Genomic DNA, 15,400 nt, shown 5'->3' on the forward strand with positions numbered 1-15,400 from the left:
ACAGGTGAGCGGGTATGTGGGAACTCTCTGTACTTCCTGCTGAATTTTGCTGTGAACCTAAAACCGCTGTAAAAATATAAGTCCACTTAAAATATATATACAGACAAGACCTTCGGAACACACAAAAGTTGCCCAACAGTGCCCCCTAGCACCCACAAACTATAAACTTGCTTAGAATAGGGCTTGGAGGTTAAGTATCAGAGAGCAAAAGACTGGGGTAGGTTTTGCTCCTGTGAACCACGCTTATCCATAACTTGTGTCTATGGGAGTTAGAAGGACGGGTAAGGGAGGGAAGGAAAGGTAGGTTGAGGCTGGCATTTGGCAAGCCCTGACCCTGGGGTGGTAGCCAGGTCCAGGTTTCCAGGCAGGCCAGGACCTAGCGCTCGCAAAGGTCTGCCAAGGTTGAGGGGGCAGCTCCTGGGCTTTTTTTAAGTGTTGGAGGCATCCCGCCGTCTGTGGCAAGCCTGTTAGCAGTCGGGTTTGCCTCTGAATGACCAAGGGAGTTCCAGCAAGATCCAAGACGAGCCTGAGAGTGTAGGGAGGGCTTCCTCAAGCAGATGACACCAAGGGCGGGTCTTGAAGAAAAAGAAGGAGTTGGCTGAGTTAATAAGGAGGAGCGGGTGTCCCAAGATTGGAGGGGAAGAGCCAGGAGGAGCTGTGACAACCACAGTTGTCCTGGGCCTCAAGTAGAAACCCCAGTCTTTGTGCAGCTGGGCCTAGAGGAAGGGTCGGTACCCACCCCAGGGACAGGTGTGTGGGCAGCAGGCAGAGAGGTGGACAGGCAGAGAACAATTGTTTATGCAGCATGGGCACTCAGAGTCACTGGCCATCACACACTAGGCCACTGGGTCACAACTTCGCCAGGCCTCAGTGATTTATGCTTCACAAGGTGACACGGTCCCAGGGAGCCTCTGGAAAACCACTTGGAGAGAGAGCTCTGTTGTCAGGATTTCTCATTTTCTCATCACTTTTCCATTTTTATGATGGAGTGCCCCCCCGGGGCCAAGGGAAAGGGAAAATGCTTTTTATATTATATGAGGGGCCATGTGGAAAAGACATATTTCCCACGACATTCGGTTCAGAATGAAGACGCACATTTGTAAAGCATATGTGAAAAATGTCATGCATGAAGGGTATGAAATATTTGTTGTCGTGGCTGGGCTAGTTTGGTGAAATATCATAGGACAGGGAGAACAATTTTAAGAGTGAGAAACCCCTGGGGAGAACGTGAGCTGCTGGTCTTAAGGACACCTTCGCAAAGCAAGGTACCAGACGATGTTGGGGAAAGAGGAGGGTGGGGCTAGGCTCTGTGTTCGTGTTGGCTTGTACTTGCACAAAGAATATCTGGAAGGAAGCACAGGACCCTGGTGAGAGAGACTTTTGAACTCTGCTTCTTTTTTTCTTTTCAGAAATTGAGGACTATGTGAATCCATGACTTTTTCAAAGCATTACCTAAAACAAGACCAAAAAAAAAAAAAAAAAAAAAAAGCCTTTCACTCTGTGACCCTGCATCTCAGAAACAGAACTAGAACATTCAGAGAAATACTGCACATTTTGTCTGGGGAAAAAAATTTCCTGATACACAACTTCCTCCCTCTAGCCATGAACCCAAGCAAGTCCTCTGGGTTTGGAACCATCCAGACTTTACAGCTGGACACTGCAGCCCGTTTCTCTGATGGTCCCGGGGGCAGTGACTGCATGTGTTTTATGAGGGGCTGTGGTTGTACCCTAATAAATAGGACATTTGACAGGACAGCAGAGATGGGAAAACAAGTTGAGTGATGAAGGCCAACATGTGGCATCAACCAGCCCTTGGGGCTTTGATGGGGTCCGGGGAAGAGCCAGGAGGATCGGTGAGCAATGATGACAGCAGAACCCTGGGAGCTTATAGGTTGCTGTGGTTCTCCTGACATCTGGCTCTCTGAAACTTCTGAGCGAGCCTTTGCTTGTGTGCAGCCCCCTCTTGGGAAACCCACTCCTCCTTATTAACTCAGTCAACTCCTCCTGTTTCTTCAAGACCCATCCTTGGCGTCATCTGCTTGAGGAAGCCCTCCTTACACCCCCAGGATGGTTCTTGGACCTTGCTGGAACTCCCTTGGTCTCATGCTTCTGGGTCTGCCTGGCTGGTCCTTGTCTGAGAGCCCGTCTCCTGCATTAGCCTGGATCTCTACGGTGGGGGGTTGTCTCCTGTGCTTGGCTAGTGCAGAGCCCACCAGGGGCTGGAAGAAGAGGAGGCCAATTGTCCCTGGGCTCAGCCTCTTCCTTTGGAAGAGGTCCAAGGGTCCTGTTTGCAAACACAAACAAGCTGAAACATGGCTCTGGAGCCATGTTGGGGTCGGGTCCTGAAGTGGGCAAGTGTGCTAAGCTTCTGTGCTGTTCTGTGTGTGGAGACAGCTATTAGTTCCTACAGATTCAGAGTGCATGACCACAGAAGGTGGTCCAGGAGCTCCAAAGTCTAGGGATCCTACTGCCAAGACCCCCGCTCCCTGGAAGTTTCCAGAGTCTCATTTTTTTGGGTCCCAGACTGAAATGCAGGTCATGTGGGATCTGTCACCTACTCAGTGGGTTTTCTGAACGTCACTGGTTTTGAAATTCCAATAGGTATTAAACTGGTAAAGGAGAATTAAAAGCAGACAATTTAATTTTGCAAAACAAATCCACAGAAATTACAAGAGGGCCTTTCCTTTGTTTGGGCAAAATCCAGCCAGATTGCCCTAGCCATGGTGATGGCAGCTTCCGGAAGTAGCTTCTGAGGCTCACAGCTGCAGAGCTAGCCCAGACAATTTTTCTTGGCACCAGAAGCCTCCGTGACATAGCATTCTTCCCAGGAAATGTGGGTCCTCCTCCAGCTCATGATGACCATTCTAAATGCAGGAGGTGACTTGAGGTGTGAGGGCTGGTGGGAGTGAAAGGACACCCAGTGTGGGCAGCACAAGACCCTTCCAAGTCCCACTTCTGGTAGCACTCTACACAGAGGGGATTCATTTTCCTTGTGGCTATGAGCCAACAGTTTAAAGAATCTAGGAAGAGTTTAAAAGACCAAATGCAAAAGTTTTGAAATGCTGTGACCTTCTCGGTTTTATACGTCTACGGTACTGAGGGCTCGGAATTTGGCTCCCGGGCTCTGATTCTGGGGCCCAAACCCACGAAAACAGGTACACAGTGTAGGCTGTCTGGCTACAGCTTTGTTTAGAAGCCCATTAACAGACACAGAGTGCTCGCAACTAACCCTTACCCTTAAAATCTGTGATGCCAAGAACATCAGGAAAGAACCAAGAGTGCGGGCCTAGGATCCAGTTCACGGGCAGGAGGGCAGGAAATGATGAAGTCGGGCGCCTGGCAACTCACAGCCTGGATGAGTCATCGATCTTCCCACTAACACCTCCATGAGATTCATATTGTTAGAAACAAACCCGTACTGCTGGCAGGGTGCTGTGGTATTTCCGACAAAGAGTATTTCTGTGCAACAATATAAAGATGGAAACAGGATATTAACAAAAACTACAAGGTGAATCTGAGTGCTTTCTGTTTTGTGTTGTTATCAAGATATATAAAATACTTTATTCAACCTGATACGGTCAGATTATGGTACATTGTCACCATTAATCATAAATCTTATCTTTAAATAACTCTTTGTAGGAAAACTGTGTATCCACATGAATGTGGACCCTGACCTTAGATGGTAGAGGAAAATAATCTCAAAATGGATTAAAGATCTAAAATGTAAGAACTAAAACTCAACAATTCTTACAGGAAAAGCATTCTGATACTGGATTTTGCAATGATGACTTAGATAGGACACTAAAAACACAGGCAAAGAGTAAAAACAGGTACATTGGGTTACACCAAAATTTAAAACTGTGCATCAAAGGATTGATCAACAGGGAGAAATGGCAACCTATGGAATAGGAGACAGTATTTGTAAATCCTGTGTCTGATAAGGGGCTAATATCCAGAATATATAAAGAGTGCCTACGCTTAACAATAGGAAAACAACTCAATTTAAAAATGGGCAAAAGACTAAAGTACCCATTTCTTTAAAGAAGATATACAAATGGTCAACATCACAGGAAAAGATATTCAATATCACTCAGCATCAGGGAAATGCACATCAAAACCACAATGAGTATCACTTCACATTCATTAGGACGGCTGTTTAAAACAAAAACAAAAACAAAAACAAAAACAGGGCACCTGGGTGGTTTGGTTGGTTAGGTGACTGCCTTCGGCTCAGGTCATGATCCTAGAGTCCAGGGATCAAGTCCCACATGGGGCTCTCTGCTCAGCAGGAGTCTGCATCTCTCTCTGACCCTCCCCCTTCTTGTGCTCTCTCTTTCTCTCAAATAAATAAATATAAACTTTAAAAAAATTTTTTAAAAACCCAGAAAAATAACAAATGTTGGCAACAATATGGAGAAATTAGACACTTGTGTGTTGCTGGTGGGGGAGGGGGGTGGGTGTGGAATGTAAAATGGCGCAGCTACTCACTATGGCCACAATGGTGGTTGCTGAAAATGTTAAACAGAAAATGACCATATAACCCAGCAATTCCACTTCTGAGTATATATGCAAAGGAACTGAAAGTGAGGAATCAGACAGATATTTCTTTTTTTTTTTTTTAAGATTTTATTTATTTATTTGATAGAGATCACAAGTAGGCAGAGAGGCAGGCAGAGAGAGAGGAAGGGAAGCAGGCTCCCTGCTGAGCAGAGAGCCCAATGCGGGACTCGATCCCAGAACCCTGAGATCATGACCTGAGCCGAAGGCAGCGGCTTAACCCACTGAGCCACCCAGGCGCCCTAGACAGATATTTCTATAGCATATTCATGGTAGCATTATTCTCAATGGCCAGAAGGTAGATGGAGAACCCAAGGGTCCGTTGACAGATGAACGGATAAACAAAATGGGGTACATTCAATGAAGTAATACAGTGTCCAGCAGTAATACTGTCCAGCCTTAAAAAGGAATGAAATTCAGACACATACTGTAACATGGATGAAACTTAGGGAGATTATGTTAAGGGAAATAAACCAGTGACCAAAGGACAAATACTGTTTGATTCCGTGTATGAGATATCTAGAGTAGTCATAGAAACAAGAAGAGAGATGGTTGCCAGGGGCTGGAAGGAGGGGGGAAATGGGGAGTTTTTTAATTGGTTTAGAGTTTCAGTTCTGCAAGATGAAAAGGTTCTGAGATGAGTTGCACAACAATGTGAATATACTTAACATGGTGAACTGTACGTTTAAGATGGCTAAAATGGTAAATTTTATATATTGGACATCTTACCACAGTTTAAAGACAGATAACTATTTGCAGAGGGAGAGCTGTTTATTTTCCTCCCTCCTGTTGCTATCAGATCTGCCCAGAGAATTTCTAGGCACCAGGAACCACCTAAATTCCCACACGGAGGTTTTTTTTCATGGTATGTTAAAAGTTTGCCTTTGAAGGCACGCTAATTTCAAAATACACTTTATTCCTAAACTGTAGTTAAAAGTATTTTATTTATGCTAGGCTTTTACCTCACTTAATTAAAAACAAAGAACTCATGTTTGATGTGTGTTACGCTGTGTTTGAGGCCATCTTTCCTAGCCAGATGTATCCTCTAAATAAAGCAAGCTGTGTTTCTTCCATCCGGGTTCTTGACTGAAACAGAAAGCAGCCCCAGGCAAATCCCTCTGACCAGGCAAAAGCTGCCCCCTCTTAAAGTGTTAAATGAAGATGATGGCTATAGGGCACGAATGATAATCCCCTTTCTCCAGATGAGGACAATGAGGACGCCAGAAGGGAAAGGAAAGGAAAGGTGACTTGCCCCCAAGTCTGTCCACAGCAAAGGCATGGCTGGTTCAGGGTAAGGGCTCCCTCTGGGTGCTGTGAGGGATGGTAGAGGGAATGCACGCTGGCCAAAACCAGGCCGTCCCCTCCTTCACCAAGCCCCTGCTCCCCAGGCAACCTAAGGGATGGCCCTTTGGCTCAGTGGGGAAAAAGGAGGTCAAAAGCATCAAGTAACTTCTGGGCTTACTGGTACCAGCTCCATGTGGCCTGACCATCTCACCAGATGATAAGAGCCAGGAAGGCCTCAGAACTCCAGGCGCCTATCCCCACCCCTGCCTCAGGCATTGGTCGGGGCTCCAGGACTTACCCCTTAAGTAAATCCTTATTATCAGATTTAGCAGTAAGTAAAATTGACATATATTAAGCATTGAGCACAATCATGAAATTAGGCTTAGCAGTGACTCCCGGAAGAGGGGAGGGAGCGTGGGCCTGAAGCAGCTCCTGAGAGCCGCCTTCTCACCATTTCTGGCTCCTTCTGCAAGTGGGGGCTACCACAGTCATGCTGACCAGCCCACCCTCCATCTGGAGGCCCAGCCAGCACTCTGGAAGGGAACATAGAGGGAACAAGTAATTGGGGACCCCCTGATTGCTTCCCCCAGGGCTCAGCCGAGCTGGCCAAAGGTTGAGAGATCACCCTGAGGGGACTCAGTTAACGGTAACTTTTCAGACCTATGGTTACCTTGCAGTTACCATTCTTACTAGCCAAGAGCATGGGCCTGGGTGAGACAGAGTCATTTCCAGAAACTGGGTACTGACTCCCACCTCCTCCACCAGGCTTCCTCCCACATCCCACCCTGCAGAGTAAGCCCAAGTGTCCCCTCCTCCGGGAGGCCCTTCCTGGTGTCCTCCACCCCCCCATAGGTTAGACTCTCCTCCTGGGGTTCACAGTTTTGTGCGCTCCCCCCACCCCCCACAGCATCTGTATCTATGAGTTACAGGTGCTCTTTTCGTTACCTGAGAGCTCAGTGGGGACAGGGAACAATCAGTTACGATCAAAGCAACAATCGTACTGTGTATACAATATGGACAGAGTCACAACCACAACAAATAGTAACTCCATCCATATTCCTCTTACCACGCATGCGTGAGGCCCTGGCCTAGGCTGCGTACTGCGCATGCATTTCTTCTCTGGGGGCCTCTCTCCAGAGAGCCCCAGGGTTACGCCGCTTTCCAGAGAAGGAAGCTCGGCTTCTTGTCCTGGCGGTGCTGGGCACCCAGGCTGTGTTCCTGCGCAGGCCACTTACCCCTTCGGAGCCTGTCCGTCCCGGCCACCATGCTTGGAAGCGCTACTCCATAGGGCCTCCCGCTCCTGCTTCCTGCTTTATCCCCTCGCTCCATGGCTTGGTGTTCTCTGGTGACATTTGCGGCGGAGTCACCTGGGGCCATTTCAGGCCATTTGGAGTCAGAGAAGCAAGGACTCTGTCCCCGTGCCACTCACAAGTGCTGGGCCTCCCTCATGCTGTCCTCCCCAGCTACCCGTGGGTCCCAGGCCTGAAGCTTCCATCCTTTCATCACCCTGCCCTTCCGGATGAGCGCAGGCCACTAGGTTTACGGGTGCTGCCACCTGGTGGTCACAGGGCGCCGGCACATAGCGGGGTGGCTGCCGCAGGCTTGGCAGGCTTGGCAGGCTGCAAGAGGGCCCCTCTCTCCACCCAGCGCACGTTTGCAGGACGCAGGACAGCTGGGCTCCAGAGAATGCCACCTAGAAGGCATGGCAGCTTCGTGATTAGACCCAAGCGCGCGGCAGAATGGGTTCGAGTCCTAGTTCTGCCGCTTCTCACATACGGGACCTTGGGCCAGAGGGCTGATCGCTGTGAGCTTCAGCTTCTTCTTCTTCTTCTTTTTTTTTTTTTTTTTTTAAGATTTTTTATTTATTTATTCGACACACGGAGATCACAAGTAGGCAGAGAAGCAGACAGAGAGAGAGGAGGAAGCAGGCTCCCTGCTGCGCAGAGAGCCCAATGTGGGGCTCGATCCAGGACCCTGGAATCATGACCTGAGCTGAAGGCAGAGGCTTTAACCCACTGAGCCACCCAGGCGCCCCGAGCTTCAGCTTCTTAATGGGTCAAATAAGTAACCTTGTCCTTCTGTGTTGGGGCCACGTGCCCCAGCCATCACCTGGAGATTCTTCCCAGGGCACCCCCTTAACTTCATTATCATTTAAAATGGAATTTCTGGTAAATTTCTGCAAATGAGGTATTCAACTCCAAATTATGTTCATTTTAAGCAAAACATGTGGCCTTTGGAGAATTTGGGGTGTGTGCAAGCTGCCAGGCTGCTCCACCAGCCCCTCTTGCCAGCTGCGTCTTTAGCTCTTCTGCTGTTAAGGGTTCGACCACGAGCAGCACTCATGCACCGGCTTCTTAAGGCCGTTCTCAGCACGTGGTGTGTATCTCATTTAGCCAGAACATAACAACAAATTACCGTGATTTCACAGAGCAGAGATCTGATTCAGAGAGGCTGAGTAACTTGTTTGAGGTCATGTGCTTGCTAGAAGAAGGAACCAAGCCTCACACCAGAGTCTGTCTGACACTAGAATCCTCGCCTGCTCACCATTGTAGAAAGCTCTAGAAGCTATTGTTCTGTCCCTGAGTTCCCCTAAGCAGCACACGACAGGGACATTAGCTCACTGATGTATACTCCTCAGGGTCCCAACATCAACCAGAGAAGGGCCTCCTGGCCCAAGGTCCAAGAAGGTGAAACCAGACCCTCAACTCCCTCTCGCCTCAGGGGACTGCCAGCCAGTGACCCACAGGACTTGAGCAGGACTTCTGGCTCACCTTTGGAAGGTACAGCCCAGGCAGGACTTCCTAGTACCAGATGAATTCCTTGGCTGTTTCAGTTCTCCCTTCCTGGAACTTCTCCGAATTTACTGAGGGCACAGGGGTCATAAACACATCTTTTCTAACCACCTCCTCTCCTACGCCAGGGCTGGGAACGGGGATCTAGCCTTCCTCTCACTGAATCATGGGTGCAGGGTATAGTAGGGGACGCAGTGTCCCATCCCTACCGGAGGAAAACTAAGGTCCAGAGAGGGGATAGGACTCACCCAAGGTCACACACTAAGGGGCACCAAAGCCCTTGCCTGGTTCCTACCTATTGCTCACTGCCTTGGGCTCCTCAGGGGAATGCTGACATCCTCTGTGGACCCTGGTGGGAACAGGCCTCCCACACACACCTGGCCCAGTTCTGTGTGTGCTAGAGCTTAGACACACAGTGGAGAAGATGGACTATGGGGAGGTAGCTGGTAGCTGATGCTTGGTTCCCTCCAGGAGCAGATATACTTCCCAGCTCTGGGGAGCTGGTTTCCTGGGGGACCCCCAGTGGTGGTCTCACACTGGCTGGGGTACACAGGGATGGATGACTGTTTTCCAGATCTTCCTATTGTTCTTTTTAGTTACTAAGCAACTAACTAGAGTCTACATGCTCAGAAGAGAGAAAGCAGGCTAGACCCTGAATAGTGCCCGAAGGGGCTTAGTCCCCAGGGTGGGGCCTGCTGAGATATCTGGGGCTACAAGGGTCACCCATGAGAAGTGGGTAAGCAGGGACTCTGGGACAGTGGGACAGATCGGGGGTTACTGTGCATGGCATCACCCACCTGCACACCCTCCAAGAGTCCCCGGGATAGCCTGGGTTTGAGAGGCAAAGGAGGAAGGATTATAAGCTGCTTCATTCTGGGGCCTTGGGGCAGGTACTACCCCTCCTTAGGGCCTCAAGTTTCCCCTGTATAAGATGGGTGTATGTCTCTTGCCAGCTTGGTGGACACAGTGAAGCCAGTATGAGTACACAGGTGGGCTGTGAAGACTTGGGCCACATGAAAGTTTAGCACCATGGTGACACTGGGTCACTCCCAGGATGGCCAGGGCCCACAGTGCTGGGCCAGCACCCATCGCAGTCTCTTCTAGGCTGCCCTGGAAGGCCAGCAGAGCCCAGGAGGGGTGGGCATAAAAGATGTCCTTTCTGCTGTCCTACAAGAGAGGCTGCCTGCCATAATCAGCCATTAGCCCCCGTCCCCTGGGTCCCTGCCCTTCCATGACACTCTGTAGATGGTTCTGTTGCCCACAGCTCCCTTGGTCACTCCCGGTCCAGCTATAATGCTCTCCTCACAGTCGCTCATGTATGGGGGTTCCCCTCATTGACCCTCTATTCTAGAAGCTTCTCCTTTCTAAGAGGCTTGGGATGCTTCCCCCCCCCCCACCCCCACGCAATTGGCAGCAGAAAAGAGGAACTCTACCAGTTACCAGCACTGGACTCAGCTCTCCAGGTCCCCGGGGATGGGCCACAGACACAGGCAGCACGGAAACCCAGCGGAAACCCCACTTCTCAGGGGCCTCTGCTGGCAAGGATCCCAGGCTAGGGTTTCTCAACCTCTCAGCACTGGGGTTGCACTTCTGCAATGGGAAATTATGCTCCCATTTTCTTTTCTAAAGGGAAAAGGGAAGAAAGCAGTGACATGGAGGCATGACGTGATGCATCAGAGCCCGGCAGCAGAGCTGTAACCGCCAGCCCCAGACCCAACTCGGCTCAGCCCCACATGCTCCTGAGAGCTCACAGCTGCAATGTCAGACTTAGAGGGGCCCCTGGCAGTAAGGTAGGTGAAGGTCAGGGGGACTGGAGCCACAGCCAGGGGAGAGGGTCTGGTGGGACCGGGAGCAGGAGCCCTGCTGGCTCCTCGTCAGGTGCCTCTCAGAGTGTCTCATCCTACTGTTTCATCCAAGAGACGGCACTGGTAGGGTGGCTTTCTGCTTCCCTAGAAAAACTGGGGGGTCCTAGAGACATGAAAGGGCCTCATCAGGGCTCTGTCCTGGCGGAGGATTTCTGTCAGCTCTGGAGCGCTCAGTGGAGCAGCGAGTCACGTCTCACGAGCAGTGGTGAATTTTAATTTCTGGGGGATTCTCTCAGGATCCCCGTGCCATGGGATCTGGTCCTGGAAGGGAACTCTGAGTTTCTGGCCAGGCCTGAGGACGTGGGTACCCTTTTCGGCTGTCCTGGGCCCAGCTTACCTTCTGAACATCCGGAGGAGGTTTCCTGCAGGCGGGGTCCTGGGATATGGATGGAGACATGTGTATGTCTGTGCTTTAGGGAAGAGGGAGGGTCCTGAGGAGCCTGACCCCTGACTATCAAAGTGCAAGATCCTCGCCGTTTGCCTGCTTCACCCAGAAGGTAGAAGTGTCCAAGGATCTGGGACTGAGACTACCTGTGACAGGTTTCTAGTCCCACAGCCCTTGAGGACCAGGCTTTCGTTTACAGTATACCAAAACCTGATTTCACAGGATTCTCATGTGTGTGTGTGTGTGTGTGTGTGTGTGTGTGTGCGTGTGTGCGTGCGTGCGTGCACCTCCACATTTAGCCATTTAGCAAATGTGCCCCCAGACAGATGTTGTGGTCGGGCCTGGTGAGCACAGGGCAGTGGGACACAGGCCAGCAGCTCAGACCACAGCCTGCCCCCGGGGGGCCTCAGGAACCGCAGGAGGAGCAGAGTTCAGGGAAGACAAGACAAGGACCCACATGACTCTGGTGTGGAATGAGAAGACGGGCTGAATGGGGGTCTCTGGAGGGGGGTGCAGGGCAGAAAGAGGAAAAGAGCTTCATAGAAGAGGCCACCTTTGAACTAGGACTTTAAAGATGAGTGGTATTTGGGTAGAGTTTGGGACGGAAGATGACCTGTAGCAGAGAAAATACTGTAGGCTGAAGCCTGGAGCCGGGAAAGTGTAGGATTAGTTATTCAAACCCACTCATCCTTCAGTTCCCAGTGCAGGCAGTGGCAGGCTTTGCACCATATGGCATTGGTGGCTGTGCTAGAGAGTTTAGATTCCTCAAATCCATGTGGGAGCAAAGCCGACTGTTGGAAGTAGCTTTATTGCATATGTGCCAGTGAGATTCTAAAGAACAGATTACCAGAGGTGGAGTGGCTGGGACAAAGGAGGTGCACACTTCTCACTGTGGCAGAGAGTGCACTTGGCCTCTGTGTTACTGTGTTACTCGGCCTCTGCAGAGTTCCTGTCAGTTCTTGAGTGAGATCTCTCCATGCTCTCCACCTTCTTCCTCAGGATCTGCCTTCTGCCCACATAATAAGACATTCATGCCCAAAACGTGCTTGGCATGGTGCCAGGTCCATGGAAGCCCTTGGAACATGTTAGCTGTTTTTATATTTTCTCTGGGTCTCCAGGCAGCCTTTCTGGTCCCCCAGGAGCCAGCTGGGCTTCCCGATTCTGTGTCTGTCCACAATTCCTGCTGCTAGAAGCATCTGTCTCCTCCGTCAGCTGGGTGTTCTGGAGATCAGCAGTTTCTCCTGTTGCCTGTGCTCATTCCCAGCAGCTGGTCAGTGCCTGGCTCAGGCAAGGGCTCAGCAAGGGTGTTTTGGGGGACTGTTGGATACAAGGAAGGTGTGTCCTGTCTGCCTGTCCTTCTCTTCCATGAAACAGAGCAAGATTGTCTCCAAATGACAGTAGGCCACCAAAACCACACCATGCAAGCTGAAATGCCTTATACCTCACAAAGATAAGGATAGGCATCCTTATATTACAGAAAAGAAAGGTAAAGCTCAGAGTGGATGAGTGGTTGAGTCCTACTCCCAGAGCGTGCTGGAGGTGAAGCTGAGGCTAGACCCAGCACCAACTCTAGTCTTGGCACCATCCTGGTTTGGACGGAATCACCATATCCACACTCAGGGCTCTGCTGTGTTTGGCTGGAGCTGATTCAGGGGCCCTGAGGTGGGTAAGCAAGTCTAGGCTCCAACCACATTTTTCTCTGTTCCCTCCTTCCCAGCCTCCCGTCCATGGAGCGAGTCCTCACCGTCCTGCATGTGAGCCTGTACCATCCCGAGCGGGACCCGGCCATCTTTGCCAAGGTCCCACCACAGCTGCAGCATGGTACCAGCCCGCTGCTGGTGGGGCGGGCCCCGGAAGCCCACCTCCAGCTGCAGCTCCCCCACCTCTCCCGCCGACACCTGTCCCTGGAGCCCTACCGGGAGAAGGGCAGCGCTGTGCTGACCTTCTGCCTGAAGGCCCTGAGCCGCAGGGGCTGTGTGTGGGTCAACGGGTTGACTTTGAGGTTCCTGGAGCAGCTTCCTCTGAGCCCAGTCAACAGGGTCGCCTTCTCCGGCATCCAGGTGGTGGTCCGCATAGAAGGGGGCACCTCGCTGGAGGGCTTCGTCTGCTGCTTCCATCTCAGCCCCTCACCCCTGATTCACAGGCCACAGGCTGAGGAGACTGATGAATGGGAGAGCACCTCCCAGGGGCAGCCTCCCCCAGGTTCTGGGCCACGGGCACCAGGTCACCAGGGGCTTCTCCATTGCCCTTCCCTGCCTAGCCCTGGAGGAGGAGCAGAAACACAGCTCCAGAAGGAGATCTCAGATAGTATGTTGTGCTAGCCCCACTGGCTGCCCAGAGCAAGCCTCGCCTGTATGAGAACTTGAACTCTTGGAGGGACACCACGCAGAGGTTGACCAGCAAGACCTGCCGGGTAACAATGAACTGATTCTGCAAATATGCACAGCCTGGGGAGGGGGTTGGGGGGGGGCCGCGGCACACCCTCCGTGCTTACAGCTCTGCAAGGTAATGGGAGCTTCCTATACTTTTAGAGGCCCTGAGGGGTTCGGAGAGCCTCTCTCAAGCCTTTCCCCACCTTTCCCTCCTCTTGTCTGCCTAGGAGTTACTTTATGTTGCTAATTTCGTGTGTTGCTTAAGAGCTGGAGTTTGAGGTTGCGCCAGGAATGCATGGACACATGTAACAATTACGTTTGTGGTAGCTCGGGGTTACCTTGGGCTTTCAAATACCCACAGGCACTCCGGGCTTAGGGAAGCCTGTGTTTAATAAACTGCAAGTATTTCATTAAACTGGCATACCAATAGGATCCCCTGACCCCCAGATGGGCTGCATGCTCGCCGTGTTGTCACGCAGAGGCGGGGGTGGGAAGTAGAGAAGAGGTGTAAGAGGAAATTGGAAAGGTGGGGGCTCACATTTCTGGAAAGGATGCGGGCAGAGCTCAGGGTTTCCCTGCATGGTGGGGAGCTGGGGGCTGAGCCTGCCTGGAAATTCAATGTCCCAGTCATCCTCAGGCTCCCTCCCTGTGTCATTTCTGGATCAAAACCTTGGCTGATCAGAGGGCAAGGTCTTCAGGGAAAGGTAGCTTCCCAGAGCAATGGGCTCTTTCAGAGGGTGGGGAGGGAGGTTGTGGTAGAATTCAACTCAGCCGTTTGACTCAAAATGGCCATTAGGGGTGGGGTTGTCTTTCAAAAATAGGGGACAAGTAGTGAGCCAGGCGGACCAAGGGTGGGACAGCTTTCTCAGTGAACAGGGGAGCTGAACACAGGCACTCACTCTTCATGTCATTCTAGTGGCAGTGGGGGATTGGAAGTGTCATTTAAGAACAGCATTCACCTGTGTAAGGAAGTGAGGGACGTACAAACCCGGGGGGTCGTCATCATCCTAGATCCTGCTCTAGGATATCTGAGACACTGAGGCCATGGGGCTGCCTACAGGCTGGCTCACATCCTCTGGCCTCTAACCACCTCCAACAAGTATTTCAACACTCTCTACTTCCCACCCATGAAGAAAAACCCATTTGCACCCAAGGCAGCCTACAGGGACATTCAGCTGCCCTGCCCATTCCTCCCTGAGCATCGCCTCCCGGGGGAAGATAGCAGTGGGCAGGACCCTGGCCTGTTCTGGCTGGGGAAGCTTCCCTTTTAATAGGGAATAAGGCAAGGACCCCGAGGTTACAGGTACAAGGCACAGGAGGGCAAGGGCTATAAGGAGAAGGGGCTGTCCAATACAATGAATGGCCCCTCAGGTCCCCCAAGCAGTCCTTCACTCAGTCATTCAACAAACTTTCACCAGATGCTATGCAAAGCCCCAGGAACCCCCAGTGAACTAGTCAGGCAAAGGCCTTGCCCTCAGAGAGTTTATGTGGGCTCACGAAAGACACCTGTGGAGGAGCTAATCACTTCATTACTTGATCACCACTATTACTGGTGCTGTAAATGCTGTGTTTTCTCTGTCTTCAAGCTGGAGTTAACATTCACAGTACCATTAAGTGGCCATGTCTGATGAGTGCTTACTGTGTGCTCAGCGCTCTGCCAGGTGCCACGTGACTTGCTCGGCTGAATCCTCAAAACACCCAGACAGATCATGGTATTAACACATTGTATTGATGAGGAAATCAAGACTTAGAAAGGGCATCTTGTGTGGCATATATGAACAATGGAATAGTATGCAGCCACCAAAAAGATGAAATCTTGCCATTTGCAACAATGTGGATGGAACTAGAGCATATTATGCTAAGCAAAATAAGACAATCAGAGAAAGACAATTATCATATGATCTTTCTGATATGAGGAATTTGAGAGGCAGGGCGGGGGAGTCATTGGAGGCAAGGAGGGAAAAAGTAAAACAAGATGGGATCAGGAGGGAGACAAACCATAAGACACTCTTAATCTCAGGAAACAAACTGAGGGTTGCTGGGGTGGGGGTGGAAGGGGAGGGAGATGGTGGCTGGGTTATGGACATTGGGGAGGGTATGTGCTATGTTGAGTGCTGTGAAATGTGTAAGCCTGATGATTCACAG

General features: G+C 51.0%; 1 protein-coding gene across 1 annotated transcript; it reads left to right on the top strand.

The window, feature by feature from the left end:
• Positions 1 to 12,600: 12,600 nt before the first annotated feature.
• On the top strand, positions 12,601 to 15,082 carry LOC111141289 (TIFA inhibitor). The gene has a single exon (XM_022493739.1). The coding sequence runs from the start codon at positions 12,611 to 12,613 to the stop codon at positions 13,202 to 13,204; it is 594 nt and encodes a 197-aa protein (XP_022349447.1). The 5' UTR covers positions 12,601 to 12,610; the 3' UTR covers positions 13,205 to 15,082.
• The last annotated feature ends 318 nt before the right edge of the window (positions 15,083 to 15,400 follow it).

Source organism: Enhydra lutris, unplaced genomic scaffold (assembly GCF_002288905.1).
Source record: "Enhydra lutris kenyoni isolate GAN:26980312 unplaced genomic scaffold, ASM228890v2 scaffoldscaffold5, whole genome shotgun sequence".
Lineage (NCBI taxonomy): Eukaryota > Metazoa > Chordata > Mammalia > Carnivora > Mustelidae > Enhydra > Enhydra lutris.